Here is a 24,774-nt window from a genome sequence, read left to right on the forward strand (position 1 = left end):
GAAGGCCAAATAAAGTGCTTTTGCTTTCGCCTAGAAACACAGCGTCTCTCTGACATAGCTGCTTCAACACTAACTGCGGTTACTGAAACCATGCCTTCTTTCTTTGCGTGCACATTTGGGTGGCATTATGCTAATATTTCCACGTAGTGAGGTAGATATGTGGGGGCGTGTTAGAACAAGCCGTTTTAGGGGGTCGTGGCAGAGTCTTAACTTTGATAAAGAATATCTCTTTGGTTTTGAGACTTTAGTCTTTGCAACTTCAGGGATCTTATCTATGCACAATCAGCTTGTAACACTCCAAAGAGAAAGGAAAACTTGAAATCGCATCATATGACCCCTTTAAAATGGTCACTGTTTATAATGTAACAAAATATTCCTTTATAAAATAAATGCTGTTCTTTGAACTTGCCAAAGAATCCTGAAAAAAAAAATCATGAAATCTATCATAGTTTCCACAAAAATAATAAGCAGCACAACTGTTTTCAACATTGTTAATAATAATAAATGTTTTTTGTGCACCAACTTATCATATTAGAATGATTTCTGAAGAATCATGTGACACTGAAGACTGGAGTAATGGCTGCTGAAAATTCAGTTTTACAATACATTTTAAAATATATTAAAATAGAAATTAGTTATTTTAAATTGTAATAATATTCCACAATTTTAATATTTGTATTGTATTTTTGATCAAATAAACAGCATTGGTGAGCCTAAGAAAAATAATCAACAAAATATGTTACATCCATTTTTACCATGTAGCAAGGAAATTCATTGCGCTCTTATTCTAGTTGACAGTCTCACAGATGTGCTCAAGGACATAATCATCAGTGAACAACGGCTCTGTGTAGTTAATGCTGCTCAATGTGAAAGCACGCAGGTGATGGAGATTTACCGCTGATTACAGAACTGGCTTTACTGATAAGATGCGCGTTAAATATCGCATGCGATTAATCGTGCAGCCCTAATACAGAGCAACAATGTGATCTTTTTATCTCTTCAGTTCACTGTCATCATTTCTGTGGAATGAGTCAATAACATGAACTGAGCAAGTTACATTGATTTAGTGATTTTTCTTTCCATTTACACAGCTTGTTTACAAGGATCTGTAGCAGATACAGAGGTCTCTCTATACTCTCTCGGCAGTGTGCTTACCAGGGTTCTTCCCCTCAGGTGGATCAGTGTGGCCTTTGTGTGTCCAGCCCAGCAGGGGTGATGCCTGCTGCTTGTGTTCTTATGGTATGTTGTGCAACTAAAATGACCCCAGTAGAACATTATTGTGCTAGAGACCTCATAACTTTGGCCTCCACCCATGATGTCCTGTGGGTCTTTGAACTCCAGCCAGGAGCATGATGAAATGCTTGGGAAAGGGCAGACCTCTCACCTCACAGAACCCCAGCGTGACCTGAATCCACCTCAGATAATCTCCACAGTTCAGCAGGTACAGGTGTCATTTTTGGCCCGGTAGTGGATGGATCTTTACTTTTTTTTTTAACCTCCCAACAAGTTCTTAATTGCATAATGGGGCATATGAAATGTCACCGTGCCACCCATTTCTTTGTTTGAACAGCCACAAGAAATATCAAATATGCCTTTGGAATGCTGAGCTTAGTTTAGCCTTTTGTTGAGATGAATGAACTCGAGTGGTCAGCCTGAGCCAAATGTGACTCTTTTCAGGGTTCATAAGGTTAGAGGTCATCAATGAGCACATGCCACAGCCATTTACTGTGTCGTTTGCTCATTCATCCACAGAAAAAGCAAAGTCTCCTTTTCATACTGTTGGTTCAGCTGGAGAGGTGTTTAAGTAGCTTTGTCAATCATGGAATGTGAGGTTTAAAACTCAGTGTTATACACTAGCAGACATCTTTATTGGATTATGTCAAGTCAAGTCACCTTTATTTATATAGCTCTTTACACAATACAGATTGTTTCAAAGCACCTTCAGCAAATAAACAGGAAAATAACTAGATGTAAACTACTTCAAAAAATATGATACAAATTGAAATTCTGCTGTAAAGCAGCTCTAAAAAGGTAATAGGGTCTGTATTCAGCTCAAGCTAATTCAATGTTGATTCAATTCAGTTCAATACAGTGTCAAAGTTGCAAAATTCATCAAAAATGAAACCAATTCAATTCAGCTATAAAGCAGCTCTACAGAATAGAAGTGTTCAGTTCTGTTCTACAGAATTCAGTTTAAGTTGAATTTTTATCCGGTAGTGTCAGTGCAGTCAAATCTACGATATTACTGAATGTTCAGTCTTTTAAACCCAAGCCAAGCAAGCCAAAGGTAACAGTGGCAATTAAGGAACCCAAATTTATGTTAAGAAATGGAGAGAGAGTACATATTTGACCACTACTGTATGCTTAACTTCTCTGCAAATAACCCAGTTCTCAACATGATTTAGATACATTCTTGGTTTCAAGGAGCCTCAGTGTAACCACTTTTTCGTGACTAGGCCCTGTATCTGCAAGGCTCTGGCACTCCTCATGCCCTCCAGGCTGGGTGGAGTATTAGGAGGAGGGCATAGGCTGGTAGTGAAAGAGGGCATTGTAGTTGGTCACCCACGCCTCAGTGCAGCCTCTATCGTTCCTGGCCGGGCCCTGGTGTAGGCAGGAACAGGGCTGAATAGACACTTTGTGTGCAGGAACCAGCCAAATGTCTCGACTCGAGCCAGCTTCCTTTGGAAAACACCTCCCTGCATCCAGTGTTTTAGTGGAAACTGCCGGCTCTCACCCTGGCCCCATACTTTATTACCTAGCCCATCTTCCCTGCCCTGCTCAGCCATGGTAGATGATATGCTTTTAGAAAATTAGCCTCATTTCTCCAAGATAAGACCTGCTGAATCTGTTGAGTCAGAGTTCAGTTAATGGGCATATAAGTTTCCACAAGATTTTCTGTTTATCCAATTTCACTGACAAGACTTTTCATTTCAGTACATCATAACACAACAACACTCATGGGTCTATACATGTTGCCTCTCTCACAGAGGACTGTGAATAAAAAAATGATATATACACTCTAAAGGCCTGTTTACGCAACGATGAACAATCAGTGTAAAAATGCAGTGCAATAATTATTTTAATTTGAATTAAACATTTGCTTGCTGTCAATGTGACAGATTTTTTTTTTGCAGAAAGGTGGTCTAATTTCTTTTCCATCACACTAAGAAAACTGGCCAACCAATAAGTTTTGCACTTTTGGTCACATGCAGCCATCGAGCTGCTGTTGTTACATAAAACTACAACACGGTGGCATTCATAAACAGACTATTTTGCTAAGTAACAGTGAATAGCAGAGGAAGAATCTGGAACCGGTTCTCTTGTCTCTGCATTCTTGTATTTGGTGTTATTTGATGAACACCATAGGAAATAAAATGGCTTTTTGAAAACATGTAAAAACTTAATTTCTTCTCCATGACTGGCGAGTGCCAGAAATGCGACATTGCGCAGTGCTGAAATTTCTGCTTTTCTATAAGAATCACCTACTGTCAGACAGTGAATTTGCATTTTCATTCAGCCTATTTTTTCGCCCCACACTTGTCTAAACAGACATTACATGCTAAAATCATACTTAATTTTTGTACCGAACATTTGTGTTGGTGTGAACAGGCTTTGTGGTGAAATCTGATAGATGTATAAAATTATTATTATCAAATATTTGTATTATTTTTTGTAATAATAATAATAATCCACAATTTTTTACATAAATTATATAAATTATTATACAGTATTATTTATTACAATTTAATTATTAAATAACATATCTCACATTTAACTGCTATTCAAGATTATTTTGTTTTTATTTTGTGTATGCTAGCAGAACTAGCTAATTTAGCCTGAACTGAATCTGGCTGCTGTTTCTGGACTCATATGACTTGCTTCATGGTATCGGGATCGGGAGGGCTGAGTTTGGATGGGAAAGCAATGCTGTTAATTTGTAGAGCAGCTTGACTGCTCTGCAGTGCCCAGTCAGCTGCTGTCCATGTTGAAAGAAACCCAAGATAAACAAAACCTAAGAACGAAACAACTCACTGTAATTTTACTCCAATTCCCCCTACAGTTCAAACAAACAAAAAGTTTTATGTTGTGATAAAATGAGTGACATTCAGCTGGATGAGTTCTTGCTGGTCTATAATGTAGGTGTTTATGCAGTGACCTCTCCCTTTAAGTCACCTGCCGAGGAAGCGAATGGAGCCCGCTTGGCCGTGTAATTGAATTGAGCATCACGTTGGTAGTTTGGGACAGCGGGGCGAATGGAACAGCAGGAGGGTCATTTCAGCATCAGTATAACAAACCAGCACATCTCCACTCTCTAGAGAACAGCTCGCAATTTGCTGTTGCTTCTCAAAAGCTTCAATCAACACGGATGAGATAATGTACTTTACGCTGTTTGTTCATCCTTAGCGCAGTTTGATGGGAACCATCTGGCCGGGCTCCAGGGATATGACTGTTGAAGTGTTGGGCGCTTAGCTTATCAGATACAGCTGAAGAGAAGCCCTCTTCCTCCTGGTACTCTCTGCTCTAGGGATCCGATGATGATGTGCAGCCTGTCTGGATGTTCATGTTCGATTTATTGCTCATTTTCAGCACAGCACCACTTTTTCAGCACTGCCAGTACATTTTAACGTTGGGGGTGAAATTGATTTAGTAGACCTTTATTAGCACTTTATTTTGGGGGCGCTTTTTAGATTTATTTTTAGACTTTTTAGTGATGAGAGAGATAAAGTGATGGAGAGAGTGAGGAGGAATGGGATTGGGACAAGTGGCAGCAATATAGCTTTTTTGATGGCCAGTGCCGATATCTAGAGAGATAGATTTAAAATAGTAAATAACGCAAGCATAACAATTGCTGCAATTAAATATATATTTATTTTACATAATATTAACTCAAATAATTAGAACTAAATAAATTGAAAATGAACCAATTAGAAAAAAATATGCATGCCAAATATCAAGCAATATATTAGTTGGCCACTCGGAACATGACTTAGATTCAAACTTCAGCTTTTGTGACCCAAGAGCTCTTATATGGCCTTCTGTGCAGTTTTTGATTCTGTACTCGAAAAAGCAATACGATTGAGTTGGTTAATTGTTAAATAAATTCTCAAATTGTAGACTTTAGAGATTTGCAGACTTGTAGAATCACATTCATGAACTTTACAACAAAAGAAAAAAAAAAACGGGCTTGACCTTTTCAGAAGGTCATAACGTTCCCTCAGAGTAATGCAGAATTGCGTTATATGGAGCTGCTGCCCAGGTATGTGATGACATTTATACTACTCATTTATTTTTATTAAAACATGATTTATGTCCATATTGCAAAACTTTGACCTGTTCTCCAGTTTCACAAACCCTTAATTTCAGATCTCTCCTCCTTTAACCTCCCTGCAATGAAGTGGCACCTCTTCATGATCTAGTGCTTAGGTATCTGTCAGTATCTGTGAAATAGACGAGCTACAATTCTCTGCTTGCATCATCGCTGAACCTTTCCTTTAGATTTATAGCTCCACTGGTGGAAATAGATTTTCCTTGTGTGAACAGTTAAGCAGCGTCAGCCTCCAGCTCCATCGATCCGACTCCTGCTATCCATGTAGTAGCAGTTTCTGAGGTCCACGTGAGCCGACAAAGGTGTTAAGAAGCACAGGCTGTCTGCTTCTGTTTTCCTCTGCTTGTGTCATTGGTACAAACCCCGATGTCATTCTTCATAGTTCATAGTTAAACCTGAGAAGGGTCAAGGTCAGGCAAGAGGGCCCTCTTTGTAAAATGACTTTAGCTGCAGGGCTGAAGCAGATGAAGCACATGGGGCTGCTTTGTTTGGATTTGTAAAGCTTTGTTGTTGGTGTGACATAGTTTGGGTTTAGATGTGCACTAAAGGGACTTTGCTGGATTAACCATTATCTCAATTACATTTAATTGAAGTTTTTATGGGTGCGTTTAAAGTAGACTCTTTAATATACACTTGAGTCCAGTTATAGGTTTACCACCAGTGTGCTGTAAAAGATTACATTATTATTAGCAAGTATAAACACCAGTAGACCTGCTAGGTGTTAAATCACTTTCATAATAAATCTGCTTTAAATGAGCTGAGTACAGTTCATTTAAATTGATAGTTCACCCAAAAAAATTAATTCTATCTTTTACTCACCCTCACGTTGTTACTAGTCCTGTATGACTTTTTTTTTCTGTGAAACAAAAAAAGATATTTTGAAGAATGTGGTAAACCAAACAGTTAAGGTTGCTATTGACTTCCATTGTGTTTTTTTTTTATTGTCCATACAATAGAACCTTAACTGTTAGGTTTCCCATATTCTTCAAAATATTTTTTTTTTCCCCACAGAAGTAAGTCAGTCTTAGGGTGCTTTCACACTAGCACTTTTGGTGCGCACCCGGGTTCGATTGACGTCAGAGTTCGGTACATTTGGATGATGTGAACACTGTCTTCCGAACTTGGGTGCGCACCCACGAACCGTACCCGAGTCCGCTTAAAAAGGGTGGTCTGGGGTACGGTTCAAGTGAACTCCGGTACGGTTCGCTGCTGATGTGAACGTAATCGTACCAAATCACGGAAGTGAACCGCTATTAATGACGTATTATTTGATAAAAATGTGTGTTTGTGTGTGTGTTTCACTCACTTTCCTGACGAGCGTGACTGACGCGCTGCAAGCAGAGAGCTGTATATCTCATTTCTATTCGCCTTCAGAGTTCTTTAGAGCATTTGCATAAGGCAGACGTAAGTGCCGTTATGTACTGAAGCTTTGGAAACAAAACCAACGGTTCAAAAGCATAAATATAAAATTGAAGAGAGAAATGCTACGCGTTTTGCCGTCTTCTCCTGCGCCATCGTTACTAAGCAATGGGGTAAACAGCTGCTGGCTTGATGACGCAAGCGAACCACGGTTCGGACCCAAATAATATAATGTGAACACAGTCCAGCGGGGGCAGGGGGAGGGGGGGAGCAATCGAACTCGGGTTCGGACCAAGCAATCGAACCAAGTGTGAAAGCACCCTTACATGTTTGGAACGACACAAGGGTGAATAAATTATGACAGATTTTTCATTTTGGGGTGAACTGTCCCCTTAAGACACTGCAAAGGGCAAACAACCCTTATTCACTTGGATAGGTTTTTAAACTTTTTATCTTCTATCTTTTTATCCTTTTCTTGGAAACTGATCTCTGGTCAGCTGCTCAGTACATAATGTGTCTCTGTCAGCAGATAAAATGGGCCGTGCCTTCATGAAGACTGGACGCGTATGTAGGTAATCTTGTTGTGATCAAGAATCCTTTAGGTTAATCCAGTTTACTGTGCTGCTGTGTAGATGCTGCATGAGCCATGCACTGTCTCCCATTGGCTAAGGGATGGGGATGGCTAGTCTTAGGGATGAGCTGCCATCTACTTTATAGATTAACCCTTTGTTTGACAAACCACTTCACATGCTTCATGCAATTGGTGATTATGTTGTTGCCACCCTTACGGCATGTGTGGGTACTTTTTAATCTAAACATGCCAATGTCAATATACTTGATGTGTCTGTCTGTCTGTCTGTCTATCTATCTATCTCTCTGTCTATCAGTCTATCTATCAGTCTGTCTTTCTATCTAATATTTGATAGTTCTATCATTCTTTGTCCATTAGGCCTACATTTAAGCCATTTAAAGTTTGTCCTGTCAACCTGTGCTTTTCAAGTATATATACATTTATACGAATATCTGTTATGAATGGAATTAAATTAGTTTTTTATTTTAATTTATTTTAATTCTGCTTCCTATACATTTAAATTTGAGTTCTAATTCTGCATCCTGTTTGCCACCACAATTCAAATGAAGAAATGTAATTTTAATTTAAAAAACATCCTTAATTCAGTTCTGAATGGTGCATAACACTGCAGGATACAATAGAAAAAAAATGTTGCATAACATTTGCTTCACTATGAAATTCTTTTGTGGTTCTTGTTGTTTTCAGGATGCTGCCAGTAGACTTTATGATTTTAATCAATATTGTACTTTCAATCATCTTAAAACTGTGGAGTTGTTGCTGGGCTTGTTGCAATAATGCAAAAATCTATGCTTCCAAAAGCCTTTTAGTAACACCACCGTTATCAGCTTGTGTTTTTAGCTCTACAATATATTATCTGATTTTTTTTTTCAGAGATATCGCTGATTCATAACTGCTCAGTGTAGAGTGTTGTAATTGAGTGATTTGTGAGTAATACGGGTAAAAATTTACAATTGTCAGCAAAGGGACAATAACTGAACGAATGTCACAGCATATGGATTTGCATATACAGACATCAAATGTAATGAGTTGTGTATATACAAAAAATAGCAATATGTATGCTTGGATATGCTAGGTATATGAGAATATATTGCCATTGGGGATTTGTTTCCTTTCCATCTGTGATGAAATAGGGAAGATTTTAAATATCTCATATTGTGCTGCACTTGTTATGGTATGTGGTCAACTTCCAACCACATTGCTCATTTCCTTCCTAGATTCACAGCCCCTCCTGAGGGCAGAAATGCTAGCTATATATTTCTCTCAGAAATGTATTGGTATAACAACAACAATACTGCAATGTGACATACAGTACAATACATCTGTGACATCAGGACCAGTCTGAACTTAACAAGTCTGTACTTAACAAGAGGCACTGTTTTGGATGTGCTGTATATGGTGAGGAAGGAAACAAACTTCAGAAGCAAGGTCAACACGCCTCAGATAGGAAACAAGATTTTGTTTGCTTGGGAAAAAAAACATTCCATCCAATGAGAAAGTAAATATGGTAGAAATCGGAAATTACAAGCCAATAAGAGAGAGTTAGAGAAGGTTGCGAAGACTAAACACCAAACCCGATGGACTCTTGTCAGACTCGGTTCATTTAACAGAGTTGGTCAAGTGAGATGAACCAATGGATTTAAGCATTTAATCTCTTTTATTTTAGTTGCATTAAAGCTTGCCATTTATACCTTCAATATCTGTTGATGTGTTTGTCTCTATGTCCCAGCAGGCCATTCAGTGACCTTCTGCCCTTATGCACTGACATCTGGAATTTAGTATTACTGTCCTCTGGATGTTTACTTTATGCTTACAAATACATAATGCACTCACATTCCACAACACATGGCTTCCTGTCTCAGTTTGTCTCCCACTCCCTCTCCTTCTCTTTTGGTCTGTCTTTCACTTCCGCACAAGTACACGTATTAGCACAAGGCTAATTTTACTCCATTATGGCCCTGCCACATTCTCTTGCTATTTGTGACCAATAATACACTCCATGGCAGTTAGTGCAGCTGTTGTTGAACGTATCTTATTTCTGCACTGATGATACTTATGAAACCGTTCCCTAACTGCTAGATATGTGTTTACACATGAGTGTTGACGTATATGTAACATACAGAACATCCTGAGGATGTGTGTGAAATGGTGTCAGGTCAAAAATCTTCTTCCCGCTATAAAGCTTTCTTTCATCTTTGCTTGTTTCTCACCATGTTCATCGATTTGTGGAAGACAATTCCGTACTGCACCTCGCTTCCTTTGCATTCTTTGTTTCCCCTTTCTCGTTTACTCACTCTTCTGCTAAATCAATCCACTCAGCCTATCACCTCATATCCTTTACACTTATTCAAGTGAATTCACTTATTCACTTTCTTTGACTTATATATTTCTCCTAAATCACCACAAAAGTAGTTTAAGATTAATGGAAATACATGACTGGCTACATTGCTTCAAAACCTGATATGCTCTGCTCTGGGAACATTTTGCTGCACTTTTCAGGTGACACGTACACCAAAGGAGCTATAAAAATATTTCTTTTTCTCCTGCATTTGCAGGTTTATTAAACAGTACAGTGTCATAAAAAAAACATGCCTGTGGCTACGTTTTTGCAAAATGATATTGTGTTGCTTGTAGCACATTTTATTGCTCATTCAAAGTGAGCTCTCCAGTGACTGGCGCTGAATAGTGTGTTTAATTTGATCCAAAACAGTTACAGTTACTGTAGCAACATATTACATTGGTTGTTGTATGTATCATGGCAGTTTGAAAATTAAATGCTCGGTGAGTGGCGCTAAAATGTTAATGCTCTATCTTGTTTGAAATTAATCTACCCGCTACACTAAACCCTGCCCCCAAACCAAAACGATAGTATTAACAAAAGCAAACATGAGATAAAAACACATTTGCTGAACCAACCATGCCGCTTTAGCTAGCGTGTACGAGGCTTTGAGCTCTTTTGTGGAGTATTGTGACTTGTTCCACGGGACTTGTACCTGGGCCAGTGCAGTGCTGTACCAGGTGAGCTACAGAGCAAGTTTACTATGTCTGAAAAAAAAGCCATACATATGGAGCTGGTTATGTGATTCAAACATAAAAATGTATTAGGTAAGGGAAAATGTAAATAAATCCAATTGTTATCGGAGAATAAACACAGATAGGTAGGCCTGTCACAATGACAGCTTTTTGTCGTGCGATATATTGCCCCAGAAATAATTGCGATAAGCGATATTATTGTCATTTTAAAGACCATTTAATGCCACTGAATATATAATCATAATGTAACAGCATAATAATGCAAGAAGGCTTATACACTTCCAAATGACAACAAACTTTAAATTTTTAAGAATATTTAGATCATGGAAATTAAGTATTAAAATATTAGATACCTTAAAAAACTTGAATAAATAGTAAATAAACATTTTCTAACAAAAAGTGCAAAGTTGTATGGAGAGTTTTCCATCTACAGATTTTTCCCTGACTTTCTTTTCTCTGTAAATTAAGGGTGCACACACTATTGCTGAAAAACACAATCACTACTTAGCAGTCAGATGTCCGTATGCACAAAGGCACAGATCCCTAAACAGGGCCATATCTGCAGATGAAACTTTGTTTGTAGAAGCATTTTTTAAATTTGAACTAGCACCTCATGACTACACCACGTTATGTATGAGAAGCTGCAAAAGACACAGGCGCAAGTGGAATGTACAAAACACGGTGACATTAATTTTTAAGTAAATATAATGGGCTATATATTGCGCCACCAAAAATGATTGAGGTCATGTACATGTATTGCGCGATAAGTCGATATATTGATTATTGCGACAGGCCTACAGATAGGGTGATCAGGACCCCGACGCAAAGCGGAGGAGAGCTGTGTAATAATTTACAAATCATGTACTATAGTATGTTTTGATGTTATGACATAATATTATGCAAGGAACCGTGCAGTAATAAGTCTTTATTTATTGATAATGTGCCCCTGCAAGCATAGTTTGTGTGAAATAGAATAAGTTGTTGGCATTTTACTGCCTCTAGTGTTCTTTTCAGCTGGAAACTGCTGTGAAATGTTTGTATAGGTACGTTTTTGCAGTTTTACAGGCATGAAGGCAAAGTCATATAATTCCAGGGTTGAACTATTTTGTTATATAACTATATATTTCTTACATAATTCAGTATCACTTAGGGCTGCACGATTATGCCAAAAATCATAATTGTCGATTATTCCCTTGAAATTGTAATTGCGATTATTCATTACGATTATCACAATTTAAACAAGCTGAAAACTGTAATCGCGATTAGAAATTTGATTAATTGTGCAGCCCTAGTATCACTCCACTCTTACTGTGTGCATTTGATTGTGTTATTCAATTACATCAGACAGTGTGTTCTACAAAAGCCATTAGCAGCACACAGGGCCTCTTGGTATTCATCTTCATTCTGATAGCTCACTCCTCACCTATTTTCCACCTGGGTGAATACGACCTGCTGTGCCCCCTGGAACAGCCATCTGAAGTGGCTTAATGAATCTAAGAGCATGTCTGTCATAGTCTTGGCTTCAGTCCACCCTGAGTAAGCACTAGGCCTGTGTGTGATTCAACTACATTAAATTGTGTAAAACACGACAGGATTGGTGAAAATGCTACTGACTTGGGTTACCACATTAGACATGCATGAGCTGTGATTTATTATTATTATTATTATTACAGGGTTGCTTGCTTTTCAGAAAGCCACTAGATAATGAAGGCTCTCAGCATCAAATGAGCAGTTAATGACAGCAGAGGCTACTGAATTTGAATTACTGGACCCAGAAAATGATTGTTTTTCTGTTTGACATACAAATTCATACCCTTGTTTTGTAGCCATTTGTAAAACTGTTTATATGCCCCTGAGGTCTTAATGCAATTTATCATGAAGTCTACTATGAAGTTCTGCATATAAATAGATTGTTGATCAGGAATCGGATCCAAGATGGTGCCAGTGTGTTTGTCGGCTTGCCGTCTGGCCCGTCAGCTTTTAAATATCAGATTGGCCGTCTGGCTATTTATGTTTCTTCTGCTGCCGCTGTTAACACACTGTGTTGATGCTATCATAACTTATGATCGCCAAATATTGCTGCACATCAGAAGTTCGCTGGAGACTCTATCTAAAGACTGCCCCATCACGCATGATCGTTTCCACTCTACATTCTCTCATCTACCGGCGGCATGTGTTCGCCGTTTACCTTGTTGTATCATCTACCAGTATCCGCGTGAGGATTAGGAGAGAATTCTCCTCGAAGCAATCATCTTGTTGCTCTTCCACACTTCTGACTGGACAAAATGGCCTTTATCTGACTCGGCATTCGTGGGATGTGAGATACGCCAATCATCTGCCCATCGTTCCGGATCAGAATCGGACACCTGACTACTGCGCTCCTGCAAGACTGTGCGTTCAAAGCAGAGGTGTGAATCTCCAAAATCTTCTTCCACTCAAGTATGTCCGACAATCACAGATACAAACTGTTCATTCTCACGTAAAAATGGCCCTGGTTAATGCCAGGTCTGTGTCTAATAAGACTTTTATTTTTAATGACTTTTTTTACTTGTCGCGGGTTAGACTTTTTATTTTTAACTGAGGCATGGACTGGAGCTGATGAGTCATCCATCTTTGGTGAACTATGTCCATTAAATTGTAGCTTTATTAGCACCCCAAGATATGTTCGAAGAGGAGGTGGGGTGGCTATGGTTTTTAGGAACCAGTACAAAATACAGACAATCTTTGCTGAGAACTTTTCTACATTCGAATCACAATGTGTACTGATAGAATCTCCTACCACTCCATTGCTATGTGTCTTGATTTACAGACATTCAAAGCCAGATAAAGATTTTATAAAGGAGTTTTCTGATTTCATATCTCATATTACATGATATGATCATCTGTTAATTTTGGGTGATTTTAATATTCACGTCTGCTGTTCTGGAAAGCCTATGGTCACTGAGTTTACTCATGTTGTGGACTCTTTTGGTTTTATTCAGCATGTTGATAAAGCTACACATGTACTTGGGCATACTCTTGACTTGGTTATGTCATATGGGTTTCCCATTGATAATATTAATATTGAAGATGCTTCTTTCTCAGATCATAAGCCTATTGTTTTTTTCATTCTGGGGCCATTACTTTTTAATCTGTACATGCTTCCACTTGATAATATAATTAGGAAATATAAAATCTATTTTAATTTCAACGCTGATGATTCTCCGTTATACATTCCATTAAAATCTAAACATTATCTGCAGCCTCTTATGGACTGTCTGAAGGACATTAAAATCTGGATGGCGAATAATTTCCTCCAGCTAAATGATGAAAGAACTGAGGTGATTATTTTTGGTCCCTCTAAAACCAGAAACTCTATAGTTAGTAACTTAGACAGTCTCACTCCATATGTTAAGTCACATGCAAAAAATGTAGGTGTTATTTTTGACTCTGAGCTTTGCCTTGAAAAGCAAATTAGCTCAGTTGTTAAAAACAACTATTATCAATTGAGAATCCTTTCTAGACTTAAATCAACACTTTCCTTTCAAGACTTGGGAAAAGTTATTCATGCATTTATCACATCACGATTGGACTACTGTAATTCCTTATACCTAGGCCTTCCCCGATCTTCACTGGCTCGTTTGCAGATGGTCCAGAATGCAGAAGCCAGATTGTTAACTGGTGCAAAAAAACGTGATCACTTACTGACAGAGCCTTTGCAGTAGCTGCTGCACGGTTATGGAATCAGTTGCCACCTGACATTAAGAGTGCTCAGTCTATTTCGGTTTTTAAGTCTAGACTTAAAACGCATCTTTATTCTATGGCCTTTCCTGATTTTTAATTTATGGATTAGTATTGTTATCTTGTATTTTATTTTATTGTATTTTATTTTATACTTTACTGTATTTTATGATTGTTTTGTACAGCACTTTGGTCAGTGTAAGCTGAATTTAAATGTGCTCTATAAATAAAATTTACAGATGGTAATTAGAGTACTACTGAAGGAATACTACTATATGGTACTTTGAAGCACTTCAGGAAATACAATAGAATTGCATTAAAACTGTTCAAGAAACAAAGTAATGTCATACTTTTAAAACTAATTTTGATTGAATTAAAAATAGAGGATTAATCTTTTTAAATTCCAGGAATCATGAGATTACGTGCTGTTAATCCGCTGACTGCTAATACATTTTATTTATTTGTGTATAACAGTAACAGTAAGAAATAGTTGCTGTCATTGTCACCCACCTTTAGTTTGCTCACTATAACTTGGAGTTTTCTAAGGGAATATTGTCTATAAAGTTAATACTTATATTTTGTAGAGAACTACATTTACTGTGAAAAGTGCTATACACTTTTTGAATTGAATTAAAATGTTTCTTTCCAAGTTTATCCTTTTAACATCCCTGCTGGAAAAAAAAACAGCCTAAGCTGGTTGGCTGGTCTTAGCTAGTTTAAGATGGAAGTAGCTGGTTTTAGCTGGTCTCCCAGCCTGGCTAAGCTGGTCAAGCTAGTCTCCCAGCCTGATCAGTTAAAGAAGTGGCCAAAACCCCTCTAAACCGCTGTTTGTGCGCAAGTGGGGGAGCCCCCTTGTTTTTTTTTTTTTTATAACGGGGGTGGGGGGTTCGTGCGCTCAAAAGAGGGCAATGTCTTACAAAGATACATAACAGCTACAAGTGTATGCACTACTTGCTTTATGCAAGCACTATATAGGATAAATCACTATACAGGATTTACCCTATTATACGTTATCGACACGAATTGATAGGTGCAACAACAAACAGCCACCCACAAATAGTCTATATACAAAGCATCAGGCTGTCTTTGAGTTCACATGAACAACGGTTAAAGTTACTCGTCGTCAGGCTACAGAAGAATACGCTCCCCCGTAGTTCGCACCCTGGGTTTAACCCACGTGCTGATCTGAACCAGATTCTCCACCTGCTCCACTGAGGCGCGATATTTCGAGCACTCACTGCTATTGTTAGAGAGGTGATGTAATTCACGGTGGACTTGAAGCGGACGCGGACGGAAGATGGTTATGAGGAGAAAGACAGAGATTACTGTAGTCCAGCGGCGCCTAGACTGACACCTTTGTTTTGATCGCGCAAGCAAACTTCCACGAGGGCGCGCGGGATGTATTTGTATCTTTTGTTTATATGCGTTCTAGGAAAATCTGCAGTTCGATAAACCTCCCGGGCCGCGACTGTAAACCTACAGAAGCCAGCAGCACCGTCGCCCCCTCTCCAGCCCCACTGGTTGGCTCTCCCTCACCGCACTCCGTGTTGACCTCATCTGGACTAGAGGGAGGGAGAGAGAGAGAGAGCGCGCGCGCGGCTTGCGATGACAGCTGAGAGATGAGCATGGCCAGATGACCGTGTCAAACACCGACGGTCCCGGGCAGGCGCTCTTACTAATGCTGTGACACAGTCACGTACTGTTTATTGCGGAGGAATGGACATTTGATCACTTCAGAGTTCCCGTGAATGGGCTGATTTCGGAGTAATTTCGGAGTTCCAGCTTCTTCGAGCGACTCTTCAAACATGAATAATACGAAGAATCAGCGAGTAAGTGACGACGTTTCGCCGTGTGCACTCACAGATTTGATCACGATGGCATATTTTGCCTGCACTGTCAGGGTTTGTGTTATAAATGTGGTTTATGTCGTAAATATACTCTAGTTTGATGTTAATGCATCTGTGTGATGGATGTTATGTTGTTATCTCAGGTAGCGCTGCGCGTTTGTGTGCAGGTGCGCGTGCAGCAGCAAGGTCAAGATACCCAACGCGCACTCAATACCTGCATACACGAGAGGCGCGGAGGAGGCTTTTCATTTCAGCCTGGCTATATCACACTATATTTTCTTTTGGTGTGCTATTGTTGAGAAATTTAGCCCTCATCTCTGTTCTTGTTTTTAAAATCTTATTAACTTTTAATCCAATGATTTTCCAATCAAGATTAAGTTATGTTGGCCATAAAGAAGGACTGTACATTTTTCATAATGACAAGATGTGGCAACATGCATTGCCAAAACAGAACAACTGGCTGTATCACACTATATTTTCTTTTGGTGTGCTATTGTTGAGAAATTTAGCCCTCATCTCTATTCTTGTTTTTAAAATCTTATTAACTTTTAATCCAATGATTTTCCAATCAAGATTAAGTTATGTTGGCCATAAAGAAGGACTGTACATTTTTCATAATGACAAGATGTGGCAACATGCATTGCCAAAACAGAACAATGGCAATTTCAATTATAAAATAGCATTCCTATTAAATTGTTTTAATGATTGCACAGGATTGTGGCAGGAAATCATTATTCTTGAAACAGTGATTCTACTGTACTGCAGTAACTGAACTCTGTAATGGGAGTGCAGTTTTCCAGCAAAAAATCACCCCAATGAGGGGTCATTGTTGGGCCCATTGCAAAATTTCCTCTTGTTGTGTTTTCTTAGAGGGCTTGAAATGGAACCAGAGAACTACTTTTGTAGGTTTGTGTTGAGACCCTTTAAGTCGTCTTACACAGTTCATGGTTGAGATAGCATTAGCTGTTAAACCTCTGAGTATAGTGTTGACATAAACATGAGGTCTGTTTACAAAAGAGCACTGTAGATTATTGATGTCCGACTTGTAAAAGTAAGTTTGTCAAACTGGTTTGAATCAAATGGGTTGGTAGTCAAATTGCTTTTGAATATTATATTTTCAATGAGTTAGTTGAACTGGTTCATATCAAACTGGTTAGTAAACAAATCACTCTTTTGAATCTGATATTTTCATTGATTCAGTTGAACTGGTTTCGAATTAAACTGGTTTGAAGAATTCAAACGAGTGATCTGAACCATTCTTTCACAAATCAAGATTTCTTTCTGGAATTGGTCCAAGCTGTTCTTGGGTCACCAAGATGAGAATGGTCTCTTTCGGAGATGTTCGATGAGTGATCTTATATTTAAAGAGCAGGTCATATGGGTTTTTGAAAAATATCTCTTTTGCAGTTTATAACGTAGCTATCCTTAAATGAAAACAATCTGCAAAGTTGTTAATCAAAAAAGTGCATGATAAATAAAGATATTGTCTCTCAAAAGAAAGAGTCGATTCTGAATCGCCTTAACGAATCGTCATATTTTCGAGTCTTTTGCCTGTTACCGGTATACGTCACTGGGTAACACATTTGCATAATCCCCGCTTGCCTGCGAAATACGAACAGAGTCGTCACTGTGAACCCACTATTTCCTAAGAATGTGTCGAATAATGTAGACTGATGCTGTTCTAATTACTTTGTTTAATAATAAAGAATGTAGTGTAGCACACAGACTTTATAATCATTGTGAAATTGCTGTTTATTTTGCTGCACCGGCAGTTATAGGGTTAATGCGGGAGAGATGAGCGAGTTAGTTAGGCTGCTAAGCCTGTGATACAGCTGTTCTGCGTTCTGATTAAAAGTTAAGACAGAGCGTCTTTTGTCTGTCGTTCTTCAAACATTACAGTAGACATATTTTGGTTTACAAACTGTATTGTTTCATCAGTTAGTCACATTAGCACTCGGCTAACGTATCCACCATTATTGTTTTAAGTGTTCAGTTTAGCAGCTAAACTTTAGCTGTGGGCACAATTCGCTTGTATAAGTGTTTTTGTATTTTATGTCATTATTATAAGAACGGATTGGAGCACTATATTATTGTTTTATGTAAAGGTGCTTTGTCAATGGTAGCACTCGCTTACTTGCTCAAGGACTCCTCTCTGTGCCAATCACAGCAGGCTTGGCCAGCTGACCAATCAGAGCAGAGTAGGCTTATGGAAGGGAGGGGTTTGCTCCGAACTTGCTTGGAACGAATCGTTTAGAAATCATTGGCAAATGACTCTAATATTAAATGTATATTATGTGAAAATTACAATGTTTTCTGACCTTAGATGCATTAAATCCTGTTGTAGGGGACTCCAACACAATATTAGGACACTTTAAAATACCATATGACCTGCTCTTTAAAATTGAATAAGGATTTGACTGATGGGATGATAAGGAAGTTTAATAGTCAAACAGCAGAACTGTATTATTATTTAATGCAAATTATATTTAGATTATATATGACTTTATTAAAACATTTTAGATAATATAATACTATATAATAGAACCACTGAATTATTTTTTGGAACTGGTTCTTTGACACATACTGAACGGATTAATGGCCAGACTTCCCATCAGTGATGTTCAGCTGTTATCCCTCTTATCGTGTTACATCTATTGAAGGTAGGGTAGGCTAGCAATAGCAAGCTAGCTTTGAAAGCATAAGATCCCACCCTCCCTGCGAATCACTCTCCAAAGCCACGCCTCCTCCAAAACACATGAATGCGCACAGGCAGACCAGAGACTAACCAGCAACACGATGAGAGACGGCGTTGGTGGATGGTTGAATGCAATGCTGTCATATTACCTCATGGCTCATTCACCTGTAAGAAAACATTACTGTACAAAGCTTATAATATTATACAGTAATAACGCGTCCACTCTTGCTTGGTCTGCAATAGTGTAATGGAATGCGCCAATGATGTATCATGTCTGTGCAAATAGGGTGCACTGAGGTATGCAAATACATTGGTAGGACAGCCTGTCGTAGCCCTCAGACCAAGGTATATGATTGGAGGAACATTTTATGGTCCTACACCTTCCACAGACGATATATAATACATATACTGTAAATACATTTAGACCACTTAACTTAGTGATTGTTATCGGGATGTGAAGAGACTTTCAACCAGCATAACAAAAAAAGGTTTTTGAACCAAATCACCTACCCTGCCATTTAAGTCATATAAATCTGCACAATCCTGTAAATTTTCAGAGGTCTCAAAATTAGCCCACGGTCTTTGCCACTCTATATCAGAACTTAAACCTGAGGCGCTCCCCTATCCAAACATTCAGATTCTCTCTTCCTTCTGTTTCACTTTTTTGCTGTTTTTGCTGTTTGCTGTGTTGTTGTGAGGGTTCAATGTCAGGACCGTGTTAAACCCCTGGCAGTCTGATGCAGAAAAGGTCAGGTTTGAAGAGACGATTAGACGCAGAGACAGCTTGCTCTTTTCGCTTTGAAGATTTCTTGAATTGTTTTAAATAATTTTGTTTGTGACCCTCAATGTGGTGTTTTCTCTCAGGAATTTAATCATTGAAGATCGATGTGGGAATGTTTGGTGGCTTGTCATGATGTACACGATTCAGTCCAGTCCTGCTAGCTGCTGCAGGCAAATCATTACTGTCTAGTCTGACTGCATTTAGAAAATCAATATTTGCTGAAGAGATGCTGTTTCTTCCTCCCAATTGTCTTCAGAGATGCAGCTACAACATATGAGCTGCACAACATTGCCGCTTGAGAAATTACAGCTTTAGACTTTGTTTGTAGATTTCATGTCATAGTTGCATTTTGATTTTGAGATAAAATATCTTATATATCTTCATACATTGTGTGCGGAACTGCTTTCTTAAGCATTAATTTCAACTTATTTCAAATAATTGTCACTTAGACCATTATTCAGTTCAGATTTGACTTCCATGTGAAGTCATGGGAGACTCTCTCAGCAGCAAGACCATTTATTGTCAAGCAAGACTGTGTATATTTTTTATTTTGACAGTACCATTTATCTGTACGGACAAGAGAATGACAAGAAGTGTAGATGGTTTGAGACGGAGACAAAGAGATGGACGGGAGAAATTTCACTGTGTCTGCCAGTCTGAGGTTGAAATGCCAATGTGTTCACCACACTGGAGCACTGCTGAATTCTCAGCTTCACTCACACTCACATAGCCCATATGGAAGTGTGTATTCATGAGTGCCTGCTCATATGTTTGTGTGTGTGTGTGGTGGAATCTGTTAGCTGCTAACAATTTTAAGGCCTATTCACACCAAAAGCAAAACAAAAAGAGTTTTTGTATAACCAATATAAATCGTTATTTTTAACATGGCATTTCAACCAGAGGATAATTTCTACCAATTTAGCTGATTTATTTCAAAATACTTAAAGCAAGAGGTAAAAAACAGAGTAAAAATGTAGTTAAAAATATTCAGGGAATGTTTTTGCCAAATGAACACAAAGAAAGATATTTGGTCATTTTCATTTATATGCAACAGTGTGACAATTTACTAAACCTTTTAATGTATGAAAATGTCTGTGAACATTTTTGAATCAGAGTTTTGAATCAAATAATCTACTAGAATTGTTTCAACTGATTTGCATAAATAAACTAAAATAAAGCTTATAAAAATCATATTTTTTTAATAGGTGAGGTGTGAAATAAGAAATAAGAAAGATTTGCAGAAATAAGTGTAAAAAAAACAATAGTCTGCTGGAATGCATTGTTCAATGTAAATTGTAAAATTTGTCCTAGTAAGTAAACTGATTTTAAATATACCTGCTTTTTATGTAGGCTATATGTGTATATGTCAGGGAGGCACATTCCCAGAAAAGGCAGAGATTTATTGTGTTGGAGACAGTGTTTGTGTGAGGGATATTTTTAATGGAGTTATTAAATATTCATGTGTCAAAGCTGTGTTTTCATACTCAAGTTAGAAAACGGCATTCTGCTGTAGTAGTGGGAGAGAGGGCAGTGTGTGGGCCTTGTGTGTGTGTAGGTTATTAATGTGCCCTGCTGTTTGTGTGAGTCAGTGGCTCTGTGTGCTTTATCTGGAGGTGGATGCTTTGAGCATAGGGGGGTCCACACTCAAAACACCAAAATCCCACACAAGCAGTTTATTTTATGAGTTTAAACAGAGTATGCGCCTCAGGGGTCTTTTGCATTATAGCTCACTGACGTCTTTTTGCAAAGCGAAAATACACTTTAAACATAGTTTGCCACTAAACTGCTGGGCTGGTATTTCAGCACGGGAGGGTGACATGCTGGTTGTAAATGACTACTACAGGCACAGGTATTAATCATACTTGCTTGGAATTTACAACAGCTTTCTGCTGAGTGTTAATTTCTAAAGAATGTTTAGTTTCCTGAGAATGTGACTTCAGTGTAGACTGTGCGTTATTTGAAAAAAAAAAAAACACTAAGCCAGTGGTTCTCAACCTTTTTGACTTCCACATGGCTAATATATTCCCTCTGGTACTTCTGTTGACAAAGCTGCTTGCTTTCATACTTTTTAACAGAAACATTTAGTGTGTCAATGGATTAAAATAATTTACTGTATGCTCTTCAGTACAAACAGCAGTTGTTTAGGGTACAAATTATGACTTGCTCAACGCTTGAGTTGCCTTCTTTCATGATTGATACCACAAATGAGAAGTTTGCTATCATTTTTCTAGTAATTGGACAGTTTTTGTTTGCCTGACTGTAAAACTGGCCAAAATTAGCCTCTTAAATGTACCTTGAAGGAGAATCTGAGCCATATCTACAGATCAGAATATCACAGAGAATTGAGGTTGGCCTGTTTTGACTTGGGCATATATGCAACCACTTAGCAACACTCTAGCAACGCATAGCAAGACTCTAACAAACGCTAAGAACACATTAGCCACTGCTTTGTTTGCAAAAATCTGTTATATTTGGTAAAGCTGTGCTAAAAGAGGTTTTTATGTACATTTTCTTTTCATTTCTTTGGCTGAAGCAGTTAATCAAACGATAATCAGATGATGGAGAAAAGCATTATAACTGTTCAGAGAAGTGTTTTTTTGGCATATAAACAAGCTGATTCAGGTGCCAGGATGCAGTCCCAGCAATATATGCAAGATCATGATTGTCCAAATCCTAGCACTCAGAACCAGCCTGCATAATGGAGATTTTAGGGCGTTTTTGTGCCGCTGTTTGATTTGCATAATTCCTTTAGTGAATCAGGTGCTAAAGTCAGACAGTGCAAGCAAATAAACGCTATCAGTGGGTGCTCTTCACTGTGAGTTTCCCCCAGTCTTCTGTTTCTCTCCCTCTTTGGTCTTGCTTCAGTGAGCTATTCTAGATACTGGAAAATACACAGACACAAATACTGAGACCAGCATTTCTGCTATATTTGTCATGCTGCTTTCTGTGTATGCCTGGATGTGTTTGACCTACCAAAACTATATGTGTGTTAGCACATTTTAACAGAAAGAACTGGTGCAGATGCCCTCCTATGTCTTAAAATATCTCTCTTTCTACATCCCTCATTTCCCCCCTCACATCACACTTACCCTGTTTTTTCAAACTTTTCTCCTTTTTTTCAGTTTTTTTTTCAGTCTTTCCCAGTCCTGCTGTGAGCTGCTCTTGAAATGCGTGAGAAAGATCTCAGAGAAATGCATGTCTGTCTGTTTGTGTATTTGCATGTTTATGAAATCTGCTGGGTCCATCCATCTATTTCTGTCATTTCCAGATTGTGTAAACAGAACTTGAAATAAATCTTTATTTGTTATTGCCAAGATTAAGTTAAATGTGCACGCTTTATCTATTTATTTTTTGTTCCCTTGTTAGAAACAGTTTACACGTAAATGCATAGAATTAAAAAAAAAATGTTTAAAATGTACTAGGATAGACTTCAGAATCCCATCGACCCTACAAGAGACAAACAGTTTGAAAAAAGAATGAATGTTTATTACTCTCTCACCTAAGTTGAAAATTCCAGTCATATCAGTAGCCTAATAAAAACTGTTTAATTTTACATGGAGCAGGTCAACTCATGAGGCATTTGTTGCCCATGTTGAGATCACATGATGAGCTAAATAATACTCTGTCTTTCGGTCTCCGTAACTGAAAAGTATTAACACTTTCATTAACGGAAAAATGTAATCAGGGCTGACAGTGTTATTGACAGTCTTTCCCAGTCCTGCTGTGAGCTGCTCTTGAAATGCGTGAGAAAGATCTCAGAGAAATGCATGTCTGTCTGTTTGTGTATTTGCATGTTTATGAAATCTGCTGGGTCCATCCATCTATTTCTGTCATTTCCAGATTGTGTAAACAGAACTTGAAATAAATCTTTATTTGTTATTGCCAAGATTAAGTTAAATGTGCACGCTTTATCTATTTATTTTTTGTTCCCTTGTTAGAAACAGTTTACACGTAAATGCATAGAATTAAAAAAAAAATGTTTAAAATGTACTAGGATAGACTTCAGAATCCCATCGACCCTACAAGAGACAAACAGTTTGAAAAAAGAATGAATGTTTATTACTCTCTCACCTAAGTTGAAAATTCCAGTCATATCAGTAGCCTAATAAAAACTGTTTAATTTTACATGGAGCAGGTCAACTCATGAGGCATTTGTTGCCCATGTTGAGATCACATGATGAGCTAAATAATACTCTGTCTTTCGGTCTCCGTAACTGAAAAGTATTAACACTTTCATTAACGGAAAAATGTAATCAGGGCTGACAGTGTTATTGATAATGAAAAAGCTTTTGTTTTGTGTGATTTTACATCCGCACCATTAGGTGTCAGTATGAATCTAAAACGACTGCCATATTGGTTTACATAAAAAAAGAATCTTAAAGGTATGTGGATTGTACAATGAATGAATTCATATCATACAACCCTAGATCATTTTTGTAACACTTTACATTTATATATATATTATTCATTGTATAAGTATCTTTAATGCATTAATTATTCTTTGTAATGCACCTTAAAATTCACTGTATGATCTCATGAATAACTCGTGCAGCTTGCATTAGAAATAGACACTAGAACTAGAAGGACATAGTGCTGGGCCGTATGACCAAAAATTTATATCACGGTATTTTTCAAAATTATACCGGTTTCACGGTACATGATGGTATTTTTTTTTCATGCATGGCCGGGTGTTAACCATATGTTCTACTGATTGAGAGAGGAAATACTGCAGCATATTGACTTAGAATGCCCTATTTTACTGTCATGATGAGTGAATACTGTCAAAAAATACCACACTAAATAGTGACTAAACAAGACCCCTTTTAATACGTTAACCAGGAGTCACTCTCATTTATAATCGCGGCATCGTCTGATAAAATCAACATGCATCTACACTAAAGAGCGGCTATGCGGTTGTTTTGGCTATATTATTTTTTGTCTCATGCAGCACACTGCCTGCGTCTGAGTAACAATCTAAAAAAAAACAACAAACAAAAAAGTGCATGTGATATGAACTACGCTGGTATACCGCCCAGCACTAGGACATACTGTAAACTGCACACAAGCTGCACACAGTCTTTATTGATTGCACGCATTGGTGTGGTTTACTAGCAGTGACTGCTCATCCACACTTACAGGAAGAACATAGACAGACGGAGAAGACAAAGGAAAGACAACAGATGGGAGGGAGCCAGCGATACTGAAACAGACAAAAAGCTTTATATTCCTGCACACTAGTCCTCAGAATGATAAAATGATGCTGTGCTTGAATTTTAATTCAGCTTTGAGCTTGGTGACTAATGGCCTCTCTCTTTCTCTTACTCTCTGATAATTTCTTATGCATACACTTGCAATCATCTTTCAAGTAAAGCTGCAGATTAGAAGAGTAAACAAAAACCAAAATCTGCAGATTGTATCTCCTGG

At 38.1% G+C, this 24,774-nt stretch overlaps 1 protein-coding gene across 3 annotated transcripts in view; it reads left to right on the top strand.

The window, feature by feature from the left end:
- The window catches only part of rtkna (rhotekin a), a 54,422-nt gene that overhangs the window by 3,373 nt on the left and 26,275 nt on the right, over window positions 1-24,774 (top strand). Inside the window, exon 1 of one of the 3 annotated variants that reach the window (XM_016471292.1) lies at window positions 15,269-15,856. The exons of the other annotated variants lie outside the window; for them this stretch is intronic. Within the exon in view, the coding sequence (XP_016326778.1) occupies window positions 15,833-15,856 (24 nt within the window). The 5' untranslated portion in view covers window positions 15,269-15,832. Of the gene's footprint in view, window positions 1-15,268; window positions 15,857-24,774 lie in introns of those variants that run through there. 3 annotated transcript variants of the gene reach the window in all.

The sequence above is a fragment of the Sinocyclocheilus anshuiensis genome, unplaced genomic scaffold, assembly GCF_001515605.1.
Source record: "Sinocyclocheilus anshuiensis isolate Anshui unplaced genomic scaffold, SAMN03320099.WGS_v1.1 scaffold344, whole genome shotgun sequence".
NCBI lineage: Eukaryota > Metazoa > Chordata > Actinopteri > Cypriniformes > Cyprinidae > Sinocyclocheilus > Sinocyclocheilus anshuiensis.